The following is a 27039-nucleotide window of genomic DNA, read 5'->3' as shown; positions in this document are numbered from 1 at the left end:
CCGCCAGCAGGCCAAAGTAGCTTGAGCTGGCACGCATTTGACAGTTTGTCAAAATAGGCTGCAAAAGAAAGGATTCAGCGCCCACACATATGCATGCACCCACACTACTGCTAATAGGAAAACGGGAGGCAGCCTGTATAAATATAAAGCAAAAAATCGTAAACAAAATACGCAAACGAGCTGTTCGAGATGTGCCTTGGAATTTTTGAAAAGGCTTTAATTAATTGAATAAAAAAACGCATGCACATGTACAGACTTAGGTATCCCAGCAAAAAATCGGTAATCGCTTTTAGTGGTAACGTGTTCTAGAAGGCATAGCGTTATAATGCCTTCGAATTTTTCCGCTTCTTTTAGGCATTGCCGGTAATGCAAAGTAGAATGTCCAACAATATTTTATTTATTTCGCTTCTTTGTTTGATTTCGGGGAATGCAAAGTAGAATGTCCTATAATATTTCTTTTTTAATTCGTTTCTTAGCTTCATTTCCGGAAATGCAAAGTAGAATGTCCTACAATATTTTATTTGTCTCGCTTCTTTGCTTCATTTCAGGGAATGCAAAGTAGAATGTCCTACAATATTTTTTTTATTTCGCTTCTTTGCTTCATTTCGGAGAATGCAAAGTAGAATGCTGCATCGTAGTCAGCTGAAAAATAGAATGAATACCCAAAAATTCTTTTTCTACCGTTACTTTCTGTGGAAATTTGTCTCGCATAAAAATCTTGTTTTGCTTTGTTCAATTTGCAGCGAAGTTGAAGTCAGTCAATGAAGTGAAGTACAAGAGTGAGGAAGTACAATTTTAAGTTTAGTTAAATATGCATGTATGTACATACCGATTTTTAAGAAAATCTAAATACCTAAATAAATACATATGTATGTATAAAAGCTGATTTATAAAAATTTTAATTAATTTATCTTTTAAGACATTTTCTGATTTCAATTTAATATAAATAAGTATGTACTTATCTAGGCATTCTACATTAGTTTCTCTGTAAGGCATTCTTTGTTCGCTTCTCTGGATTCTGTTTATCCATGCGTTCTCCCTTCGTTTGAAGGTAATGCTGCGGGTAAGGGCTTACCTCCAATGACATGCCCATGTTAAAATAAGGCCTTCTTGAAGCGAAAGGGTAAGCGATTCCCATCGCCTAGCTCGTTTCCACTTTCGTTTCTGTGGTAATCGTGTTTTTTGCTGGGATGTAGCAGAAAACACACTTGTGTCATTATATATATGTATGTACGTACATGCAGAGATAATATGCGTCAATTTCGTAGAAATCCTTTCAAGGTATAGATAGACGACACACACGCATGGCATACACTCAGGACGCACAGACAATACACAAACATACACACACTGCTCACAAAAATGAAGGCGACGCATTGAGAAGATTTAAGCCTTTCAATTTTTCCAAAGCATCAAAAATTGGATGGAGCGACATGCGTATACAATTAAAAACCAAAAGCAAAAAAAAAAAACAAATACAAAAAAGTGCTGTAAAAAAGTAAGAGCTTCGGCAGCATTTGGCAGAGGCGGAAACTGGAGCGCCATATGTTGGCAGTCATGACATGAAGCTAACAAGCGTCCTTCGATGTGTATGTGTGTCTATCGTTAAGATGATTTAAGAAGTTTGCAAACAAAATTAAGTAATTTCGCTAACGGCGGCTGAAAAGCGTGTTGGGTGGGTGGAAAGTGGGCGGTACTCAATCGGCATGTACAGTGAGCGTCAAAAATAGTAAGCAAGACCCACAAGAGTCGTTTTTTTTTTTTTATTTCATACTGAACTTGGGAAAGTGGAAGAAATTTTCATCGAAATTTTTAATTCAATAAAGTGCAACTTTCAAGCCGCTAAAAATTACAGAGTATACTTATTTTTGACGATCACTGTAAATAAAAGCATTGAAGCGCTTCGTCTATAGGAACTTTTTCATATTATATATTGGAAAACTACATAGAAGCTGTCAAAAACTTAGACACAATTTGTATGGAATGCAATTTTTATGCCGCAATAAGCTAATTTCAAGCGAAATCAAGCAATTAAGTATTTATTTTTCTTTATTGTTGAAGCATTGGTGAACCGTTGGTGTACACAAAATTAGCTGTGAGTGTGTTCAGTACCATGGTTAATCAGTCGAATGCTTTTCATAACATTTTTGCATAGTTTTTATATCATTGGTGAAACGTTGGGGAATTTTAAAATTACTTCCTATGATCAAAAAAAAACCTCAAAGTATTGTTTTTCTTATTTTTTAGCGTTTTTCCATGTTTTTCGTATTGATAATGCGTTGGTGGATTTAAAAACTATATTTTCCAAGTAAAAGGTCTCCAAATAGTTTTTGTTTTAACTAATAGCCAATTTGGCATCATTCTAACACCATTGGTGCTTACCCTTTAAACAGTCTCAAAAACCATTGGCCCTAATTTTATATAGCACGACTAATTTACAGGCGAAATTGCTATGATAAAATGCAAAATTTACACGATTATGCCCAGTTTTTACTATTGGTGAACCGTTGGTGTACTCTAAAATTTTCCGATAGGTTAAATTGATATTATTACATCTATTTCCGGAGTTTTTGAGCCTTTTGAAGGCATTCTTCAGAGTTTTTGTAAAGCGTTGGTGAAACGTTGGTGTATTCCAAAGTGCTCCGGTAGCTCAAATTTACATTCCTTTATCTAGTTTCAACATTTCTTGTTGTTTCTAAGTATTTTTGAAGCATTGGTGAAACGTTGGTGTTAGTGTACAGTACTCCAAAAGCTTGGATTGGCAAGACTAAGGCAGCTTCTAACATTTTTAGGTAATTTTTAACCAGTTTTGAAGCATTATTGGAACGTTGATGTACTCTTAATACTCAAATACTACAAATATATTTTATTTACTTAAACATTTTTGCACCAATATTAAGCATTTTTAAAGCGCTGGTGAAATGTTGATGAAACGTTGGTGTATTTCAAAGTATCCCGAAAACTAACAGCTCTATTATTTTTTAGTTTAAAGCTTTGCGTACACTTTAAAAACTACTACACTCATTAGCTTTAAAAATCAATGGCGCAATGGGAACACAATCACCGCCAAATACCTTACGTCAATGCCACTGATATTATTAATAATACCAACAACAACTACATAAAGTGTCTGCCACAATATTTATAAAGTGGGTTGTATCAGCTATACATAAATTCATGCACATTTACAATAGCACCAAAAAAAGTTTTAATTGAAAAATATTAAATTTCAACAAAACATTCAAACACACAATACGGGTGCTTAAAATAACAAACGCTGCACACAATTTCACGTGCTGTAAATATGTTGGAAGGTAAGCGCAAATAAGAGAAAAACAACCGCCAGGCACAATAAATTAATTGATTAGACATCCTCACATTTCACAAAAGGCGCGCAGAGCAAAAGCAACATCCAAGCAAATAGCGAATTTATGATTGTATATTTTCGGCAAAATTATTGTGGGTACACCATTGATGAAGCGCACATATCCTTATATACATATGTGTAAGATATGCATATAAACATAAAATAAAACAATCACGGCAGCCAGCAGCGCACGTACACAGAGATATGAAGACAGCTACAGCAACACACAAATCATCTTCGGTTGTAAAGGAGATTTTTATGCGCCAAAACGAAAGGTTGAAATTTCACCACCTTTGTATATTATTTATATAAATCATATGTGTGTGTATGCATATGCATATGCATATGTATGGATGTATGTATGTACGGGTGTATGTGTGTGTGTGTACCTTTTTCTATGTCGCACAATTTTCTTAGCATACTTACAGGGTTGGTAGTAGCCTGCATGCATATTCATAAAATTTCGGCAAAGCGATTGAGGCGCATCCAAAAGGCAACAATGTTATTAATTTGCTGTGGTGGGAGTGAGCGCGGAAGAATGAGCGGTGGCAAGAAAATATCTAGGAAAAATTGCTCGAACAAGCAATAACCACTTGCGGTGTAATTCAATATGAAATTTACGAGTCTATAAATGTTTCCAAGGGGTATATTGTTGTATGTTGGCAGAATATGCGAGCAAGAAAGGCATGTGTGTGTGGGAATGAGTGGGTCGATGAGGCTTTGCAATAGCAAGCGTAACCGGCCTTTTTATAGGTTTTTGTTGCTTTTAATATTTGTTTTATATGTGTACTACTTGTTGCTGTAATTTTTGCCCGAAATAATGTCATCAATAGCGCAGCAATCGCCTTTCTGCGTTTGACAGAAAACGCGAACAAATGACGTCTTAATGATATTAAAAGTGCGTCGAAGATTTGATTATGCCCAGCTAGCTTTTTTTGAGTCTTCAAAATTGATTTAAGGTGACCAGTACAGCCTTTGCACTCTTTTTAAGCCCTTACATAGGTATATGCGATAAGTAAAGCTTTTGCATTCAATTTAGGTCTAAACTGTACCTAATTTGGATAATAGTTGAGCTGGATTTGAGTCCAATTTGAGCTTAATTTGAGTGCCACTAAATTTTTGCTCATCCCAGAAGCGAAATTTGCTTCCAAAAAACTTGCATGTGAACTTTAACAAATTATATGTATACATATAAAATTACACAATTATAAAAACTCTCAAATCCAGTGCAAATATTTTATCTCTTATTCACACGCATTCTTAAGATAAATTCTAGTTAAAGTGTGTATTAGATTTGTTTCAAAATTTGTTTGAAAAAATTTAGCTTAAACTAATTGTACTCCATTTTTGAGTTAAAAAATTGAGTGAAAATTTAGAGCGACTAAATATATGTATGTTTGTAAATAGCCTTTTTGTACTCAATTTTTGAGTTAAAAAATTGAGTGAAAATTTAAAGCGACTAAATATATGTTTGTATGTTGCCCTTTTTCATAATTTGAGTGAAAATATTTTGTTAAAACCTTGAATGAGTTATAAATTTGAGTGGAAGCTTTGAGTAATTATAGAGCTACAAAAATTTGTGAAAATTTAAAGTGACTAAATATATGTTTGTATATTGCCTTTTTTCATAATTTTAATTAAAATATTTTGTTCCAACCTTGAATGAGTTATAAATTGAGTGAAATTTTTTTATAAAAAAATATTTGAGTGAAAATTTAGGTTGAAGAAATCGGCACATTTATTATTTGAAAGGTATGAAATTTACTATCTTCCCTGGTGTGCATACATACATACATACATTTGAACAATTGGACTTACTGTGCTAATTTTAGTTAAGAAATTGGGGGAGAAAATTTTAGCACTACATGCCTTCAATTAGAGTTTTGAGTTAAAATCTTGGGTGAAGAAAGGTAAGAACTATTTTCTTTCAATCTGTGTAAAACGTTTGAATTATAATCTTAAGTTAAAAAATTTGTGAAAATATTGAGTGAAAACAGGTTAAATAGTTTGACACTTATAGAATTTGTTTCGGGGTTTTCTCTTTCGTATCACTAGCTTGTATTTACACACATATGTATGTACGTACATATGTATGTAAAACATATCCTTCTGCGTAAAATTTTTTCTATCTTCCCCTTTCTTAACTTACTTACAGCCGGGGAACTATTGTTCTACATTGAGGGAATTAAAAAATTTGTGAAAGTTTTAAGCACTATTTGCTTTCTGTGTGAGGGAAAAAACATTTGAAATGAAATCTTGAGTAAAAGTTTGAGTGAAAAAAATTGAGCGAAAATTTGGAGTAAAAATTTGAGTGAAAAACTGAATAAAAATTTTGAGTAAAAAAAAAAAATATTTGAAACTTTTCGCAAAGAGCAATTGACAGTTTATGATACTTTTTCTTTTTTTGGACTGCAAGTTAAAGTTTGCCTGCTTGTTTTTTCGATTCATTCTTTGCATATGTACATATGTATGCATGTACATATATGTTGCATAACATATGTAAACTATGTAGCCCACTGTGATATCTGCTATCAATAAGTACTCCAGTAGTGCAAGCCAGTCAACTCTCAACGCTACCTTACTAACTGACAATCACAATTTTCGCTCGTTGTCGTTTTATGCAACACATGTCTATACCTTATGTGTAAAAGTTTTCCACAACAACAGCACTAAACCACATACTCAACCACACCCAAGCCTTCACATACGCGCATCTGTGTATTGTATTGTAGTAGATACTTTGGCATTAAATGAGATTGCCGGTGTGTTTTGTGTTGACGAAAATATGATAATTGGCAAATTTGACAAGGGAATTTTTCCTTAAACTTGTAATTGCAACAACAATAGCAACTTAACCGCTGACAAACCAAGGAAACCCAAGGTGCTTAAATACGAAAACAAACACATACTTTTTGATGCGCTGCAAAATTTCCATATGTGAACACACGAACACGAACATAGATACATACATACATACCCATACACACATACGTTGCGCCGAGTTAATATCGTATTGAAAATTTTCGAATAACGTCAAAAGACAAGACAAAGTTTTTAACTGTTTCTCCAAGTAATATGCAGGCATATATTCTTAACGTGCGCTTGTACGATTTTATGTCTTGCGGGAATGGTTGTTATTGCTTTTACATATATATTATAAAGTCTGCGCTGTGCTGCTCTCTGCACTACTGATATTTTTGTTATTTTTGCTTTGTTGTTTTGGGTGTGCATGATTTTTTAATGACAGACGTTGTCCTGCACACACACACACACATTTATATACAGCATATGTATGTATGCGCATACCTTGATAAACAAATACTTTAAGGGTATGTGATTGTTTTATGCTTTATGTTCTATGTTTATGCATCAAAATTAATTTTATTTTACTTTGGGGCGGTTTTTAATTGATGAGCAAAAATTGGCGGTTGCGGTGCTGTTGTGGGTCTTACCTTTGGCTGTGGCAGCAGGAATAAGAGTAGTGAGCTAGGTAAGGGATAGGAGTGATTGTTTTGTAGTTGTTGATATTAAGTTAGGAGTATGTTCGTTTTCGAAGGCGAACAATTTCTTTAGGGCATTACAAAACTTGAATATGTGAAAAAATTTGTTTGGTAAGGCATTGAGAAACGACGGTGATTTTTAATGGCATGACTATTACATGCATTACTTGCATACATAAATACCTTCCATTAAGCTGATAATCACAAAATTTCTTGATAATTACAATTACTTGTAATGATTACATAATGATTACTTACACATAATTGCAAGCGACGAAATTATAGCGCTTGGTTGGAGCTGTAAAGTTATTAGCAGTATATGAAACCCATCTAATTACATGTAATGATTACAAATACATGTAATGATGGCTTTACGATTACATGTCATATCAAAATAATTACTTTCAGTTATCCACGTGATGCTAAAAGATATTTTTAAAAGATTTTTTTATATTATTTTTTTTAATTTTTCTTATACATATTATCTACATTCAGACATGTACAAGAATATTTAAAATCTCGCACTCGCACAACTCATTAAACGCCCACTTCTAATATTTATTATTTTTTTCTTCTTTCCTCTTCAATACCATATTCAGATTAAAGCACTCATCGAAGAGGTACAACGCCTGCGCACACTCGAACAAACACAACTCACACAAATACAACGTCTGGAAGATCACTTGGAAGTGAAACGTCAGCATATCATACGTCTTGAAGCGCGACTCGATAAGCAACAAATTAATGCAGCGCTTGCCGAAGCAGCTGCCACAGCAACAGCTAGCAGTGCAATAGTGACACCAACAACAACAGCAGCAGCCTCCTCAACGTTGCCAGTGACACATGTTGTCAACGACGACGAAGACGATGATGATGATAATGAAGGAGATGAGCAGGATGACAAAGATGGCGAGCAAGCTGCGATAGTTGCCATTGCTGATACAGCAGCAGTTGCCAAAATTGATCTAACCACAACAACAAGAGCGGAAACAACAGCGACGGAGCGCATCACAGATGCTGATGCCGATGCCGTTGCCGATGCTGAGACAGTAGCTGATGCTGAATTAGCGGTTGATCGTGCATGTGAGAAGCTTACAACAGCGACGGCAACCACTACAACAACAACGACAGCGACCACAGCAACAAATAATAATGGCAGCAACACAACTGCAGCTGCTATTGAAGTAACTGAACCAACAGTTGGCGAGATTAAAATCAAAAAGGAAAACCAGTGAGTCCCAAAGTTTGATTTGAATGCATTTTCCAAAATAGTTAAATACTTTTTGATAAAAATACATAATTATTGAATAGCAGCAAAGTCACTTGAACTTACTGTTGTTGTTGAATAGAATTGGTATTTTTTGTTATTAAATTATTACAAAAATTCAAGCGCTTACCTAGAACTAGCAAGTAAAATTTGTTTCCATTCAAATCTTATCTAAAACACATATCTGATTTGTTTCTTGTTTCTTCTTCTTGCTCCTCTGTCCTCCCCACTCAACAGCAGCCCACTCGATTTGGATGTGATTAGTCAGCAATCGGCTATAGCTGCTGCTGCAGCAGCCGCTGCTGCCGCTGCATGCGCCAATGATCCGAACAAATTCCAGGAATTGCTGCTTGAAGGCACCAAAGCGTTGGCGGCCGCCGAGGCGTTCAAGAGTGCTGCTGCCGGCTCAAGCGCTACAGAGGGTAAGTGCGCCTTTTCTTTCATTCGTACTTCCGCCTACATACTCGCTTCTTCTTCTACTAGTTTAACTTCTTATTGATATTTATTCTACTTGGTTACCACTTCACTTGCTCACTTGCTTATCTGCTGTGATATCTGTTGCACATTTTCGATTTTACTAAGAACAAAGAATAAATTAATATAGAAAACAATTTCACACAAATACATACATATTTATGGTGCTGTTAATATTTGATTGTTTTATTTTATTGTTTCTTTATTTGTTAATTGCTATGTTGAACATTCCAGCACACTTATTTTTGTTGTTATATTTAAGTACTTATGTACATACATACATATACGCTGCTCCTGGCGTCTGTTTGACTTTCTTTGATTATTTCAATATTTATTCGCAGTGATAAATAATAATCAAACAGATAACTTGTGATTAAATTTAAATTAGTAAAAATTGTAAATTGATTCACTCTTGGGCGTACTTTATCAATTTATGAAGTTTTTCCATAATTTTTTCTTCAAAAAAATTTTATATTTATACCTTTAAAAGACATAAAATTATAAAAAATTCTTTTATAAGCTATTTACATATTTTTATTGCACGTATCTAAGTAAAATTAAAAAAAAATCATGTTTGACCCAATTATTATTTAAAAAAAATTGGAAGAAATTGAAGAAAATAGAAAGACAATTCAACAAAAAGTAGATATGTATTTCCATAAAAAAAACAACTTTGAAAAAATTTTAAAATAATTTGAATTATTTCTTTGTTTAAAATAGGTTTTTGTAATTCATACTCATTTGTATTATAAGTTTTGCCTGAAAATCAAAAAAGTTGAAAAAATTTCCAATTTTAAATTGCAAAAAATTATCTACAAAAAGCGAATTATTGAAATATATATATTTTTTTTAATTCACTAACACATAATTTTTTTATAAATTTGGAATGCATATCGTATCTCTTAAAAAAACAATCCAACTTAATTTGCAATAAATAGAATTAAAAAAAAAATTAGTCAGAAAATAAGATATTATAAAGAAGTTAGGTTAAACAATTAAAAACAATCGAGTTCAATAAATATTATCATTTTCAATCATTCAGTGACTTTTTGTAAAAAATTCGAAAAATCAAGACAAAAAAATAAAAAATTTACAATTTGATAGTTTTAAGGTTTATTTAACCATTTTAAAACCACCGGTAAATTTGGATCAAAAATGGAAAAATTTATATATACATATATATATATTTTTTAAATAAGATATATTTGATACTTTTTACAATTAAAAAAAAAAATTAAACCTGTGTTAATAGAGCTCCAAAAGCATAGATATTTATGAATTACATTAGAATACTTTATGTTTGGTTCCCAGATGAAGATGCACCTGGATATTATAAATACTGTCTTTTATGCCATCATAAGATTTTGAACGGTAAATGGCATAAGCTAATCCCAAAGTCACTGAGGTGGGTGAGTACGTGATGAGGGCTTAGACTCGCGAAAACTGGACAGCCTAGTAAAAAGTGTTGAAGTAATCATCCTCTAGGCAACTGCGGCAGTAACGATCAGATATGATTTTTAGTCTCACTTCGTGAATTCCAATTGCATCCTAAGGAATTCCTTTGACCGCCTGCGGTCCTCCATCGGCCAGAAATCCTGCGATAGAACATGTTTTAGCTCTCACCCAGTGTTCGCAGGCCTTACACCAGGATCGTCTATCAAAGAGTAGTCCACATGTAGTAAAAGGTACTCCCACTCCCTACTTTCCCAGACTAACTCGAGGGGCCTTACCTGGTCTGCTCATCCCCCTCATAGTTTTATGCAATATTACTCTAAGTCAATATATATACATATGTAAACTTTTTGCGTTCTGACATTCACCCGCATTCATTTGAATGCTGTGTGAGCGAGGTCAAGGCCAATATTGCCGCCTGACTATTAGATTAAATATTTAGCTCCCTTGTCGATTTCGCGTAAATCAGCTGCTGATCGGTGGCACTCTTAATGGCAACTACCTCTGCTTGGAAAGTAAAATAGTAGTCCGGGAGCTTAAATTTGAGCCTGATCGAGAATTCCCTCAAAATACATTTCCGTCAAGCTTCAGCTTGTCCGGGGAGAATTTTACCGGCGCTGGCTTCCAAGCTCTTCCCCTCGTCCACTCATCTCTAGCGGGGAGGGAATTGTTGCTTTTCTAGTAATGCCTTGTTACAAGTAACACAGTCGAAGCCTCCTATAATTATAAAGTGTCCAGAAGCTTAGTTAATTAACATCCGTCGCAGTTCTTGCGACAACAGCCTTTAGCATAAGGTTAAGAGCCAAAGTTGCAGTGATTCTAAGTGTACCACTGATTCCAATACGCCTATTGGCATTTTTTATTTTTTTTTTTTTGTGTATATGTATGTATGTATTTCTGTTTGTATACGAAAAAACTAGTACTTATTAAATGTTCACACTTTACACAATGACTTAAAATTTTTTTATATGTAAATGGTCAACCACTAACTCTTACACGGTAGCTTGCTTCCTCTTGCATCCCTTTGATGATCTTAATTAGTGCACTTATTTTTGTATCAGTCGTCACAAGTTCAGTTGTGATAAAAAATAAATCACTGAAACTAACAAAAAAAAAAATATCACAAAATTCGCATTTATGATTTTTCAATATAAATAAATCAGCAATAGATATTATATGTAAATGAGTGTCTACAAACAACAAACACAACAAGAGGAAGAACATTGTTAAACAAACGCAAATTTCAGACAACAAATATGCAATAAAATTATTACAGCTATTTGCTTGGTAGATGACAAAAAAAATTACAAAAAAAAAATACTTAAATAAATATCTAAAAGGTGTTGCGTGTGTGCATGACATGTGTTGCGGTGTATTCGCATGCGTGCTGGTGGCATGCGCTGGAAGAAAATACAAGTACATAAATGAAAATTTCACAAGACGAATTGGCGATCGCTTGTCAATAGCTGATGACTTCGATCGAACCACATTGTGGAGCTGCGGAAGAGCAAGCGAACGGCGCATTGGAATTGTAAAAAGTGGCGCCAAGCATTTTATGACCCAACGTCGTCGATGCGTGTGCGTGTGTGTGTGTGCTATGTCAACACCAACGGTTTCACGGTTTCCCCACTGACGCTGGCAACGGCCACAATTACGGCGAGCAATAAAAAAGCGGGACAGTTATTGGCAAATAAGAACAGCAACAGCTATAAAAAAAAGCAACAACAAAAATTAGTGAAACATTTACGCTTATCTACTCCTACTCCTTAACTGCTCTGCTCTTCTTTTTTCCAATTCTTATAAATATATTTATTGCAGTGTTTTTTAAAAAAAAAGAACTACAACAGCAACAAATGTTTCTTTCTTACATACTACATTCCATATACATATTAATAAAATATAATAAATAACTTTATGGATGGTTGGTGCATGCTTGTTGCAAATACATATACATATATTTACATATTTTTATTAGCATTCTTTTCAATAAATAATGCGCGGCTATAAAAGTAAGAATTTAAGTAAAAAAAAAACAAAACCTAACAAGCAAAATCAGCAAGGAACTGCAAGAAAAAAAGCAAAGTTTGCAAATCGAAATTCAAGCAATATGTGGAAAAGTTGCTGATACATGTTGCTGCAATAAAGCAAGAATTGGCAAAAAATGGCGAAACTTATTTAAAAATGGCAAATATTTTCAAAATTTTGGCTTATCCAATTGATTATTTTGGCGTTCGTTGTTGGCAAAGCGGCAGAGGAATTAATATACTTGCTTGCTGGTGGCTATGTTTTCTAGAATGTTCGAAGGTTTTTGAATATTGGTTACCTACAAGAATTTTAATTGAAAATTTACATCAAGCACTAATTGAAAAGCTGGACAATAATTCTTTCAAACTTGAGATATTTACAAAAATTAAAAACTAAAATAAGTTCATACATTTTAAAAATTTAAAAGAAAATACAAAAAATTAATTTCATTTACTTTGATGTCATGTTTAAATTCAGAAAAAAAGTAGTAAAAAAAATCAGATTTTTTTTTATTATTTTATTTCAAATTTCATGCATATATTTTTGTTTGCCTACATAAATCTTATAACACTTACAAAATGAAAAAATGTTATTAATTCAAAAATTTCCAAGAATACAAAAAGTCATATTTTATTTTTCTTTATATATTTAAATTTTAAGTTAAGAAAAAATTCTGTATTTTAATAAATTTGATTCTTTCACATTTCGTATAAATAAGAGTAAATAAAAGAAATTCCTGCAATTTTAAAATTTTCAAATACTCTTAAATCCATTTCCAAGTATTAAATTTTCAGCAATGTATGTGTGTTTATTTTGACAAAACAAATTAAGAGTGAAACTGTAAAATTAAATTTTTTAAATTGATAAATAATTGGAACTGGATAAAAAATTTTGTATAAAGAATAATAAACAATCGTGGTACAAAGCTCAATAAAAATATTAAAGAAATAAAATAAAAAATAAAATAAAATAAAATGTTAGTAAGCCACAATAACATTGACAAATACATATAAAGTAAATAAAATAAATTCCCGTAATTTAAAAATTTTCAAATAATCTTTAAACCATTTCCAAGTAATAAATTTTCAACATATCGAGCCCTAACGGCCTAAATAACGTAAGCGACATATTTTTCAAAATTTTATTTTTGCTGCAAAAATGCATCCAGGTACTCTAGAAATATTTCTGCATCAAAAATAAAATTTTGAAAAAAAATGTCACTTACGTTATTTTGGCGGTTAGGACTCGATATGTGTATTTATTTTGATAAGAAAATAAGAGTGAAACTGCATAATTAAATTGATGAAAAATTACAACACTTAAAAAAATTTATAGAAACTAAAAGTATTTAATTTTGAGAAAACGAAGAAATACAGGCTCATTAAAATTCGTAGATTAAAATTTTGTGTTCACATTTTTAAATTTAAATTAATGATTTTAGTTTTCATAAATTTTATAGATATTTTTTTATTTAACTATTTCTTTTAATCAAAATAATACATAGACTTTATAAAAAAAATAATTGAAAATAAATAATAAAAAAGAAGTTAGAAATAATTTAAAAATATCTGCATTAAAAATTAATTTTACCTTTTCATGAAAGTTTAAATATTATTGCTAGTCAAAACAAAAAAAATGCACATAAGAATCGCATGGAGAGTATAACTAAAATTTCGATGAAAAAGTGTACTTAAATTTTTTTTAATTTTACAGATATGCTTATAATACCATCCAAAACTTTTAATTTATAAAAAAACTTAAAAGTCGCAAAACGTTTTATTGATTTCAGATATACTTCGAGATACAAAAAACTACACTTAAATCTTAAGTGTTTTTCTAAAAAGTAATCTCAAAATTACGAAGAAAACAAATGCTACAAACCATCCACATACTTCAAAATATTTTAAATTTAATTAAAAAAATTAATACTCTTGAAACCAATTTAAAACAAGTGAAAAGTTAAAACAACAGCAGTCTTTAAAAATGTCTGCAATCAAATTTTGTAAATTCATGCTGGAAAAAAATGCGAACAATTTTCAAAAAATTTAAATATAATTTTTCTAAAAAAAAAAAACATTCAATAGTCCCGGAAGTTCATAAAATCGAATTAACTGAAACTTCCCCAAAAAAAATGTTTGCCCGAAGCTACATGAATTTTTATAAACTTTCCTGAAACTTAATTGGAAAATTAAGAAGTAATAAAAATTTTTGTAATTTCAAAACTAAAAAAGCAAATATTAAAAATTATAATTTTTTAAGAATTACTTAATGGTTGTAATGAAAATAGCCTTTGCAATTATCAAATTAAAATTATTAAAATATTACATTGAAAAATATAAACCAAAAATGTTTTCTTAAATTTAAAAAAATAGGGAAGGTTCAAAAAAAATATTGAACCAAACTATAAAACCCACCCTTGAAGTGAAGACATATTTGCAATCCTCTTATGCATTCTAATAAAATATATTCCTTGCGAAAAAAAATTATTTTTAATTTTAGACATACATTTTTTTTTTGATTAAAATTTGTGTATTGGTAACTAATATTCAAAATAGCTCAATAATACCCAGTTCTCTACCAAACAAAACAGCTTGTAAGCAACAACAAAAATAACATTTCCAAATACAAAAATTAGCCCAAAAATCCGCTATCTTTTTAATCATTCCATTAACCATTTCTGATATGAATTTGAGAGATTTGTTGTTGACAACAACATTTTGTGTGCTGTGTCTGTTTGCTCTGTGTTCCGCAGGAACAACAGTTGCTGCCAGCCAACCAATGGATGACGCTGATGCCGGCGATGTCACTGCCGCTGCTAGCAGCAGCAATAACAGCAGCGGCGGCAATGAAAGTAAAGAGGTCGACGACGATGATAGAGCGTCGCCCGCAACAGCCATTGCACAACTGAATATCATGCCAAAAATACCCAAAATCGAAATTGTCGATGACGACGACGATGATGACGATGAAGATATCGAAGCAACCGAGCATAGCACAATGCCAGAATGCGCCAACAATGAACTGCCTGAAGGTGAAAATCCAGAGGAGGCGTGTGAAAGCGCAGCTGGTGATGCGGATGAGAGCGCATTACCGCCCACAATCGATGTGGATGCCTTGGAGGCTGCGACAAGCGATGAGCCGACAGCCGCGCCCGCTCTCAACGTCCCCTCAGAGAAGTCCGATTTGCAAGCTTTGCAGCAACATGTTGCCGACTCCACTGCAGCCGCCGCCGCTGCTGCTGCGTCATGTTTCGATGAGAATGTCGACACGTTTGGCACGCTGCTTGGCGAAGAGCTGGTGAATTCGTATTGGCGTGGCTTCAAAATGCCCACTGCGGCCAGCCAAAGTAACACCAGCGGCGGTGCATCCAAAGCGCCCAATGCTAGTAACATGTTTGCCAATCAACTACAACACCGCTTGCCGCAGCAACAGCCACATCATCACCACCATCAGCAGCCACACCACCACCCAATGCACCACCATCAGCACACAACACTAATGCCGCATCACTTGCATCACCACCAACACCACCATCACCAGCAACAACAGCAGCAGCAGCAGCAGTCTGCCTCAGTTACGCAGCAGCATGGACCTTCGTCCACCGCGCTGCTCAGCCAATTAGTTAATTCCACTTTCTCATCAGCACCTCCCACTTCTTCTTCTTCTCTACGTACAGATGCGCTCCTGCCATCCCACCAACACCACCTCAGTCACCACGCGCAAGGGCCCGCCGCGCCACCACCACCACCGCCACCAATGCCGTCACATCATCACCTGCATCAGCCACACCTCAGTAGCGATGCGCATCCGAAGTCCAGTTTGGATGCATCAAACACCAGCAGCAACAATAATCATGAGCTATCAGCCAATGCAAATGCGTCGCACGCGCTCGATCAGCGCGATGACCACCATAGTGGGCTAAATGGCAGCGGTAAGTCACTGCTGGAGGACAACAACAACACCTTGTGCGGCACACCAAACGCAAATGCGCCCAGCGCTGCTGCCATGGCAGCCGCCGCTATGGCCGCGCAGCCACATCCACACCTGCCACCCGGCTACTTGCACGCGCTACCATTCCAATTCCAAGATCGCGGTCATTTTCGCTTTGCCGACGACTTGCAGCTGCCGCCGGGCGCCTCGATGGCTGGTCGCCTCGGCGAGTCACTCATACCCAAGAGTGATCCGATGGAGGCAAAATTGCAGGAAATGCTGCGCTACAACATGGACAAGTACGCCAATCAGCCGCTGGACACGCTGCACATCTCACGCCGCATACGCGAGCTGCTATCGGTGCACAACATTGGTCAGCGGCTATTCGCCAAGTATATACTGGGGCTGTCACAGGGCACCGTGTCGGAGCTGCTGTCCAAGCCGAAGCCGTGGGACAAGCTGACCGAGAAGGGACGTGACAGCTATCGCAAAATGCACGCCTGGGGCTGTGATGATAACGCTGTGATGCTGCTCAAGTCGCTCATACCGAAGAAAGGTGAGTACAGTTTGCGTATTTTTGAAAATTTTAAAATTATGCTTTCAGTTAGTGAAAAGTTTTGACAGCGCAACACACAGGTGACAGGTAGTTGTTAAGCGTGCATTTGAGTATAGTGTTAGGGCGGGTGGTAGTTTTGTGTATTTTGGACTATGTTTCTGACAGCTGTCAACCATGCGAAGGTATTTTTGTGTCATGCTTGGCGAAAATAAAGAATTTGTGTGGAGCTGCGTCGGCCGATAAGCGAAAAATATGTAGGTTGTGCAGGAAACTCAAAGGAAAAAAGCATTTGGATAAAAAGAATGTTGTTGTCAAATATTTTCGGAAAATTGTACTTTTTTAAGAAATTCTGTTTGTTTAGAAAAATTAAAAAACCAATTAAAATTTTCTTTGAGTAAATTTTTGTAGAAAAGTTATTAGAAAAATAGTAAAATAATGCGAAAAGTACGAGTAATTTATCAGAATATTAATAAAAAATTTAGCAAAAGAAAATGGACAAAGTACTGAAACCGTTTCAAAATAAATTAGTAAAAAGGAGACATTGGTTTGAAATAAGAGTAATTGAAAATTTATAAGGAGTAAAATAAGTGGAAAAAATACTAGAAAATGGTTGAAAAAGTAGTAGAAATTAACCGCATGCGCAAGTTATACAGTAGAGAGAGCAAAAGAATGAGAGAAAGTACAACATAGTTTTACAAAAAGTTGTAGAATTAGCAATTAAAATTTTAGGTAAAAAAAATTGTAGACAAGTAGTAGAGAATATTTCAAAAACTTTATTAAAGATAGTCTATGGAAATTTAAATAGAATAATAATAGAAAATGTTGTAGAAAGGGAGAAAAATTGAAAAAAGTTCTGGAAAATATTTCAATAAATTTGGTAGGTAAAGTGTAAAATTAATAAAAAATTACTTGATAAATGTCTAATGTTGCGGAAATTGGAAAATTGAAAATAAAAAAATATTTCTGAGAAGAGGGAGTAAAAAAGTAAAAAGGTACAGAAAATTGTTTATAGTAGTAGAAATGGTAGTAGATGTGTAGCAGAATTTTATTAGAATAGTAATGAAACATTGCGAGAATTACTCTCTTTTCTTCAGTGCTAGAAAATTTAAGAATTTAAGATTAGTCGAAAAAAATTAGGAAAGTAGTAGAAAAGTACCATAAATTGCAATTAAAAATAAAAAGTTCACGAGAAAAGGTAGTAAGTGCTAGAAAATGGGCAAAAAATGTGTCTTCAAAAATAAATCATTACCTTCAGACTTTAGAGATTTATATTACTCTCTCAGCTGTCTGTCTCTTTTTATTCCTATGCAACTGCCAATTTATTCCGACTAACAGCATCCTTGTCACCTCACTAAACCAATCACATCAAAGTGCAAAAATGGCAAATGAAATTTTTTCAAACATTTATCCACCAAAATCTTATTTATTACACACTCAAAATTCAATTTAATTTATTTAACTACAAATGCAATCAAACGGAAAATCAAATACTATCTATTCGTACACACGCGCTGAAGGCCAACAGCATGCAAATTTCAGTGAGAAAAAAAATCAAAAAAATAAACATCTACGAAAAGCGACATGCGAATCAAACACGAAATTAGTAATGCATAATAAAATCAAATTAGAAAATTGAAAATAATAATAAAATTGCCAAATGAAAATTTCGCAAAAAATATTGTACAATAAATTTCTGTTAAATTCGGTGCACACACACAAAATTGCTTTTATTGCATGAAAACGAACTGTAAAGTATCTGTCCAACACACAAGCCAACAACAAAGCAGTGCGAGGCGAGGCAACGCCTTCAATTTGGTATTTGTGACCGTCGTTACGCTGCATTGAGTGCTGTTCGAAAATTTTCGACATAAATAATTACCCAAAAATTAATGTATGTAGTATTTAAAGAGAAAATTTAAAAAAAAAAAACCTAATTAAAGCAACAAAAATCGTATAGAAAATGCACACATTCTATCATTCGGAAACCACCTCCAAATGCCGAACACGAAATCAAAATTCGACGAAAAAAAAGTTCAGAAAATTGGTGACATAAATATTTGCAAAGTATTAACGTCACTTTATGTTTATTTTTTATTTATTTTTTGGTCGTTCTTTTTTGCTTCTGCAGTGCTTTGCGCTCACATCAACCAATTTGTTGTTAAACATTGTTCGCTTGTTTGTTGTTGTTGTTGCTAATTTTCACTCAGCCACCGCTGCTCTCGCTTTGATTAGCTCTGCTGCATACATTTTTGCATAGATTTCGACAACAGCAACAAGCAGCCTGCATGCGCTTTCTCGCTCTTACGCGCGGCTCTTAGCCACTTTTCTTTCCCCTTCTTATTTGTTTGACACGTTTTTTTTTTTCTTGTTTGTTTTCGCATTGCACCGATTGGCTGCTATTTGGCTCACTGCCAAACCACAAAAATTAAATTGTGAAATTTTTAATTATCTTTGATTTTACATATAATTATTCAAATGCACAAAATATACATACATAGATAAATATGTATCCGAAATATTTTATTGACCAAATAGCCTGTCAAACAATGGCGAATGGAAAAGAGCCAATAGCCGCGTAAGAATCTACAATGCATTAGTGATTTATTCTTTCTTTTTGATATTGTACATACATATTTTTATATTTGTTGATATATTTTGATATTTTTTAACACGTGGGCAATAATTTCAAAGGCAGATACATATCTAGATCCTACTATATGTATGCACATATGTGTACGGATATTTTTTGGCAACGCAAGCAGGTGAAAAATAGCAAAATACTTGTCAAATATAGTATTTAAATTTGTTCAAAAAAGGTAGTAGAAAAAGTAGTAGAATTAAAGTATAAAAATATATTGGAGCAGTACGGAAATTCTGCAGAAAATGTGTGTAATTTGATTTTAAAATAGTAATAGAAAGGTAGTAGATAACAAGTTCAAAATCTGTTAAAATAATAATGAAGCAGAGCTACTAGTATGTGAAAAGTAGTGAAAATTATTGAAAATATTTTCTCGAATCGTTACATATAGTAAAGATACCAAAATGCTTTCAGCTCATAGCATCAGATCAGACTGACTGTAAAAGTAATAGATAGTTTATTAAAAAGAAGTTTGCAGGAAGCCTAAAAATATTTATTCTGTAAAGAAACCTTGCGGTAAATAATGCTAAATAATTTGCTGAAGCTGGTTTAAAAGCCCTTGAAATTGGTATAGGCAAAAGTATCGAACAGTTGTATTAGAGGTAGCAAAAGATCAAGGCTCAAGCTAGAAGGAGCTGCTGGAAGAAGTAGCAAAAAAACTAAAGTTTTGCAGAAAAAGTAGTAGAAATTTATAAGTACAATAAGGAAGGGGCTAAAAACGTAAATAGGCTATGGTCACGTTTCTAAACATTAAGCATAAAATTAGCAGAGATTTATAATTAAATTTTTATAAAAAAGAGGAAAAGGTCCTTGAAAATGTTTAAAGAAAATTTGTAGAAACATAGTGTTAAGAAAAGTGTGTTCCAATAATAAAAATTTTGGGGAAAAGAAAGTAAAAGTAGTGAAAAAACACTAGAAAATGCTTAAAATAAATAGTTGAAAATGTAGTAGAAAAGTATCAGAAATTTATTAAAGATATAACAAATTTGGTGAAGAGAGAGGAAAAGAAGTAGAAAAAAGTACTTTAAAATGTTTCAAACATTTTCTAGGAAAAGTAGATAATAAAAAAATCTGCATAAATTTATTGGAAAGGAGATAATAAAGAATTTTCGAGAAAAAGGAGTTGCAGGAAGTACTAAAAGAAGGGCAGGAAAAAAATTTTAAAACTAGTCGAAAAATTGCAAAAATTTATTTGAAAATGTAGTAAAAAAAAATCGGAGAACAAGTAGGAAATCAAGTGGAAGAAGTAATAAAAATTCAAAAATCAATTACCAGAAAAAGTAATGGAAAGATAGCAGAAAATTTTAAAATTGTAATAAAGTTCCGGAAAAAAGGAGTTAAAAAGTTTAAAAAAAAATTAGTTTGAAGAATAGTAGAAAGTAACTGATAACAAAAAAAGGAGTCAAAGAGTTTGAAAATAAATATGAAATTTTTTTCAAAAAGTAGTTAAAAAGGTATCAGAAAAGTAGTACACATGTAGTGAATTTTTATTTTATTTTTTTTTTTTAATATTACAAAAAAATAAGAAAAAAATACTCTGCCTTATCCTGAGTTTCGCCCGAAAAAAAGCCAAAAGTGAAAAGTGAACTGGTTCGGGGAAAATGAAACTCATGATAAGGCTGATTATCTCAAGACTTCTTCGAGAAAACAAACTAAAAATCTTGAAACAAATGTTTCTAAATTAATTCTGAAAGAAATAGTAAATTTTACTTGAATTTTCTATTAGCATCCATTTATATATTTTTATATGTCGTACATACATATTTACATATATAAATCTTTCCGTACCACCCCAATCTATTGCTATAGCTATTTACATACACATGTGTATTACTACCTATGTATGTACGTATTAAAGTAAATAAATCTACATTCATTTACTTAAGTACGTGTATTTACTTTACACTCGCCTTGATATTTAGACCCTTTCTGTCAAATGCTGCATCAGCAAATTAAATTAATTACCAACACTTAACACCTTGTCGCTGATCTTTTGTGTCAAAGCGTACCAAACTTGCACAAGCAGACGAACACACCTATTTGCGAGTATAGCCAGACAAAGCTACCAAGTACATACAATATCCCCACCTCAAAGTATTTTTCGCCTAGCTGTAAAGGAATATGTACATATATATAAACTGTCATGTGAGTAAAAGTAGGAATTTTTTTCGCACGCTGACCCCAATAATTGGCGTTGAGCCAATGTTGACACGCTTGTAGGCACGCAGATGTACATACTGCATGAGAAAAATGCAAATATATGTGAGTAATTATGTAAATACATATATGAAGGAAAAGATAAGCAGGGAATCGCATGCAGAATCGACGATATAGTGCACTAGAGTATGGAGCAGATAAAAACAAAGAATTAAGCAGACAACGAGCGGCCTGCGCTGAAGCTAGCACGTTTAAAGTTTTGCCGAAATATGAGTCTATAAAGGTAGCAACAAGCGCTTGGTCAATTAAAATGTGCATCACTTTAAAAAAAAATATCACTTGGCTGCCCAATACCTAGGAGCTCAACTGACTGCATACTTTATTAGGCTGCCCTTCAGGCATACCAGTGCCTGGCGCGTCTAGTCCGCACTTGCAGCGTAAGTAAGTAACGGAATGCTATCATATTTCGCGCACTTTTATTTTTAATAAATAATTAAACCCTAAACTTTTACAACGTTTTTTTCTACGCATAAAAATATGCATATTACACAAATATTTTGGCGCCTAAAATTAGATTTTACGCGTGGGCTAATTTGATATTTTCACACTAATGACGTTGTCGTCAGTCGGCCGAAGAATTGTTGCGGAGGGAGGCAAATTTAAAAATTGCCGGCGCTGCCCAGAAATTTCTTGCATTCCACGGCATTTCCTCGCATAATCTTCTTCTTACATAGATACTTATGTAGCTACCTCTGAATTTATTTGCAAATGGTTTTGTTATTACTGGCGATCTCTTTCAATCTCATTTTTCTATGATAGTTTTTAAACGCATTCCCGCATTTACAAAAATAGTTTATGAGCAAGTGTCAACTATAAATTAATTGTAGGAGTATGCATGAGGCGCGAGATGAAAGCGTTGGAAATTTTATGAAAAAACGAGCTAATAAAAAGGAAGCGTATAGGAGTTTTTTAATTCGTCGCTCTTTTTTTTTTGTTTTCAAACAGACTCGATACCAAATCCATGATATTTCTTAAAAAACGAATTCGCCGCATGAAAAATGTGATGAAAAATCTACAAAGTAGTAGAACAAATGGTAGGGCGTTGTAATAAAAGTAAAATACATACAATTTACTTGCTATTCTCAATTCGCCGCATATACGTTTTACACAACCATGCAGATAATGGTTCAGTTTAGAGTTTTCTATTAAACTCCATACCGAAATGGCTGCAATTTACAAATAAAACGAATTCGCCGCATGAAGAATTTTATGAAAAGTTCACAAATCGCTAAGATAACTGAAAGTATGTTGCAGGAGATGCAAAATATGTACATACAATTTATAGGCTAATAGAAATTCGCCGCATACACTTGTTGTAATGTCATCTATGTAGTAGTAATTATTTTGATATTACGGAATATCTAAACAAACTAATTCGCCGGATGAAAAATGCTATGAAAATTCGCAAAGTAGTAAGATGTATTGCAGTGGATGCAAAATAGTTTTTTTTTTTTAAATACATACAATTTATGTGGCATTCCGAGTATCTGGCATAGTGGTTCTTTTAAGCTTACTAAATATTCGCGTTGACTGCACCCAAATAACTGAAATTTCTAGAGAAACGGATAATTTCGCAGCAAAGCAGTTACAAAATTAAGCTCAAAGCAAAAAAGATAGCCCTTTGCATTAATAGTTACCTCTTTTAAATTAAATTGTGAATTCGCCGCAAGTAATTTTTATGGTATCATGCATAGAATATCGAATAAAATTGGGGAGAATGCACTACGTAACCCACAAACTCCCTTTAAGCCCGAATATGAATTCGCCGTAAAAAAGTATAGGGCACAAAAGTTGTATTAAGGCTTATATAGTAATAAGTTAGAGGAGACTTCATTACAAATCATTACTAATGCACAATTGTGAATTCGCCGCAATTATTATTTTTGTTTGTTTTTTATTCAGCAAATAAATAAAAACATACACCGCAAAAAAAGCATATAAAAACGGTGCATAATTTCACAAAAAATGATTGTAAAACTTTTAACTTCAGTTCAAACCCATCTGCTGCTTATAAATTTCTATTAAAAAATTACTAACTTTAACTTCGATTTCATTTGCGTGTAGCTTCTAGTTTTAAAGTTGCAGTCTTCCTTTCTACTACCATTTTCAGTTTGGGACTTACAAATTGTTTCTACTTCACTCACTGCTTCAAAATAGATTTAGTCTCACTTCGCACATTCCCACTCTCATGCAGCACTCTACTTCCTCGACGCATTCCCATCAAATGTTGACATTTTCAAAGTGTTTCGTTTTGCGGTTTTGCCATATTACTCTATTTCCTTTTACCCCTGTGCTGACTGCAGTGATTCGTATAAAGCATAAGGCCGCTTCAGTTCCATTAGAACTGCCTGCCTTAGCTATTTGCATAGCCACCCTTTAGACACATACAAACCAATCGCTTTCTTTTACTCCTCATTCCAAACGGAAATGTGCAATTTTTCAGTAGCCACCAAACACCGTCAACTGCCTACTGACTGCCAACAGTCAGCCGCCAACCGTCTTCTCCGTGGGCTTTTGCGAAGGCACAGCGTAATGACTTGGCAAGCTCTTCGAAACGTCATCAATTCTTACGACTGACTATTCATTGTTGTTATATGTATATTGCCAGTAAGTATTTGCTATCGCGGTGCACGCATTTATAGAAAAATAATTTAAATTTGTTAATAGTTTGACAGTTGACAGTTGGCGGATTTATAGGTGCTTGGCAGTGAACGCACGAAAGGCTGGCGGTCGAATTGATTGTCTAGAAGCGATTCGCAAGCAGACAATGCTTTGCAAGGTACAGAGTTCTTAGAGTTGTGCGAAGCCGCAGCATTATGCACTCTTCATTCGTAAGCTTTAAATGGCTTCAAATGAATTGCATATCCTCAGACGCTATTAGCATTTTAAGATTTTAAGTTTCCAATTACCTATAAGAATTTTTTTGAAAATTCAGAATCATTAGTCCATTAAGAAGTGCTTATTGCAAATTATTGTGCAAGACACAATTCTGCATGGCATTTTTCACACTCCAATCAATTAGAATAATTTTTCGCACCTAAAAATATGCAATACATTCACTTTGAACTCCGCTAACATACGACTACTTTGATGTATTGAAAGTCAAAAATGAAAGGTCATTACTTATGCGCACTTAGGCAAACAAATGCAATCGGAATTGGAAATTATATTGAAATAACAACACCAACGTGGATGCAAAGCCTTTAAGTATGCTTTAAATTAAGGCAATGCGCCTAACAAATGGCAGCAGAGACTGAAGCACAGACTCATAAATAAAAAGGAGTGAGAGATGGCGGAGTAAATGCTTTAAAATTGTTGGAACAAGTGGAAGCAGCATATTTCGCAATGTTTTGTTATGAAAAAAAGCATACAAAATCTGTAGTTAAATCATCGAAGGCAGTGTGTACAGCTGACGCCAATTATGTATGCATCAGCGCATACGTCAACGTAAGCCACTCTGCTCGGCCTCTTTCTTCTCCTTCTTATCCTCATTCCCTGTTGTTGCTACTAATAACAAAATTGCGCTTACCTGCTTACGGCCGTAGCGCCCAAAACTCCACCTTTTTTTTTGGTCCCATTTTCCCGTTATAATTTCTAACAATTACAATTAAAAAATCATTGACGCCTAAAACATTTGGCGCTGAGTTTTACCGACGATTTTTCGCTTTTACAATAACAAATACAGCAAAAGAAAAAAAACAAACAAAATCACGCTTTCCTAACAATTACAACAATAACTTCAAAGGCTGCAATTGTTGCGGCGCTGCTGTTGAGCGAAGGGTAAAAAATTTGCTAACTGAAAGAGTTGAGCAATTTGAAGTGGTGCTATGCAGTCAGGTGTAAAGGCTGTACAGTGTGCGGGAGGGTTGAGGGAAGAAATGGGAGACAGATTTAGAGTAGTACTTAGAAGCTAGGCAAGAGTTTGTGAAATTGCGAGGGATTGATTTTTTAAAGTTTTTGGAAGGAGTAATACGGCACTTTTTATTAATTAATTAGTTTGAAAAAAATATATGTATATATGCCATACTATTTAATTTACAGTTAAATTTTTTTTTTCTTAACTTAGCAGCCGCGTTAAAGTAAATGCTATACAAAAAATGTTGACATTAATTCAGAAAAAACGAGTTCGCCGCATGAAAAAATTATGAACTCTACGCAAACTAGCAGAGTAAATGCACGCATGTTAAAACGAAAACAAATTTTGTTTGAATTTTGCAAAAATGTGAATTCGCCGCAACTGTATTTACACTTCTAATCAAATTTTAGCGAAAATTATTGAAGAGTATCAATAAATTATGAAGTCAAAGTGGGTTTAAGCAGTTATAATGAATTCGCCGTAAATAAATATGCCATAAATCAGCAAACATCAGGCCTAAAAACAACGACAATACAGTAACTGCGCTGAAATTGGTTTTTATTACGCGCAACTGAATTCGCCGCATACAAGTGTTGGTAAAATTAACTGAAACTAACGCCAGTAATAAGAAATTTTCAATCAGTTCATTAAAAAATGTTTTAAACACGCACATACGATTTCGCCGCAGTTTTTTTGTCTTCAAAACTCAGAAAATCATTTCGCAAAAAAAAATTATTTTTATTGTTTCCTTATTCTTCCAATGAATTTAATATTCATACCTTCTACAATTTTCATCACTTGTTCTTAAAGTCTTGCTTTAAAAATTTAAAAAAAAAAATCCCGTTTTGCTAACCCCAAATCTCATGTCTGCGTTGATCTTTGGGTTGCATGTGTTAACTTAATTAACAGATTTGTCTGCGCGTCCAATGTATGGATAAATACATAAATACCCACTGCTTTTAACTCAACCTGTCTCTCCCACTTTCTCACTTATTCCTTTCCTGCTTAGCAGCCTTTTAAGTAATTAAACCCTTTTGTGTCGCAAATCATTTTTCACATTTTTCTTACTTAATACACAAAATACCCAATCGTATGCAAATGCCAGTGCGCACACATGTGCTATTTATGTACGATGCCTATATCGGACACTAAAGTCTCTTACTCACCGACGCGCTGGTGACAAAACATTAACAAATTATTAGAGTTTTTCGCTTTCATCTTTTCCCACAGACAAGAAAAGAAAAGGGATGTGTTGTAGTACAACTCGTATATGCATAGTAGCAGTCACTTGCGCTACACAGCTGTTGGTGCTGTTAATCTAAGGCAACAGCAGCAAATTATAAGCTTCAACTTGACCGGCCAGGGCAAAAGTCTCACTAGTTGGTCACTTAAAACTCCCAAGCGCACGCAACTCAAATACTCAGGCTGTCATTATTATCCTGGCGCGCTCTAACTCGCTCTCCTCCTCTCTATTTCTCCGCTTCACTTGCATTTTTGTCAAAGTTCAAGTCCAATGGCCCGCAGCATTCCATAGCCGATTTGAGCATCGAATGAGGGTTACTGCGGCCACATTAGCAAAACAAAAGGCAAGGCAAAATTTCTACACAAACACACGCTCACTCATTGAAAGTGTCTGCGACAATGGTCTATGCACACACACACACACACACTTTTGTGCTGCAGCGCCTGCATGTATGCAATGATTTCTACTGCCCCGGTCAGTCAACCGGCCAGTGTAGCTATATGTACGAGGGCTG

The 27039-nt window shown here is 34.0% G+C and overlaps 1 protein-coding gene across 3 annotated transcripts in view; it reads left to right on the top strand.

The window, feature by feature from the left end:
* LOC118748879 (homeobox protein cut) overlaps positions 1 to 27039 on the top strand; it is a 280477-nt gene that overhangs the window by 232226 nt on the left and 21212 nt on the right. The window contains exons 3-5 of one of the 3 annotated variants that reach the window (XM_036483600.1): positions 7467 to 8098; positions 8372 to 8556; positions 14838 to 16571. In XM_036483600.1, coding sequence (XP_036339493.1) covers positions 7467 to 8098; positions 8372 to 8556; positions 14838 to 16571 — 2551 coding nt within the window. The remainder of the gene's footprint in view (positions 1 to 7466; positions 8099 to 8371; positions 8557 to 14837; positions 16572 to 27039) is intronic. The other 2 variants (XM_036483599.1, XM_036483601.1) reach the window with 2 other exon arrangements.

This window comes from Rhagoletis pomonella, unplaced genomic scaffold (genome assembly GCF_013731165.1).
Source record: "Rhagoletis pomonella isolate Grant_MI unplaced genomic scaffold, Rhpom_1.0 Rhpom_scaffold_00013, whole genome shotgun sequence".
Lineage (NCBI taxonomy): Eukaryota > Metazoa > Arthropoda > Insecta > Diptera > Tephritidae > Rhagoletis > Rhagoletis pomonella.
Note: the sequence above shows the minus strand (reverse complement) of the source record. Positions and strands in the feature narration are given on the sequence as shown.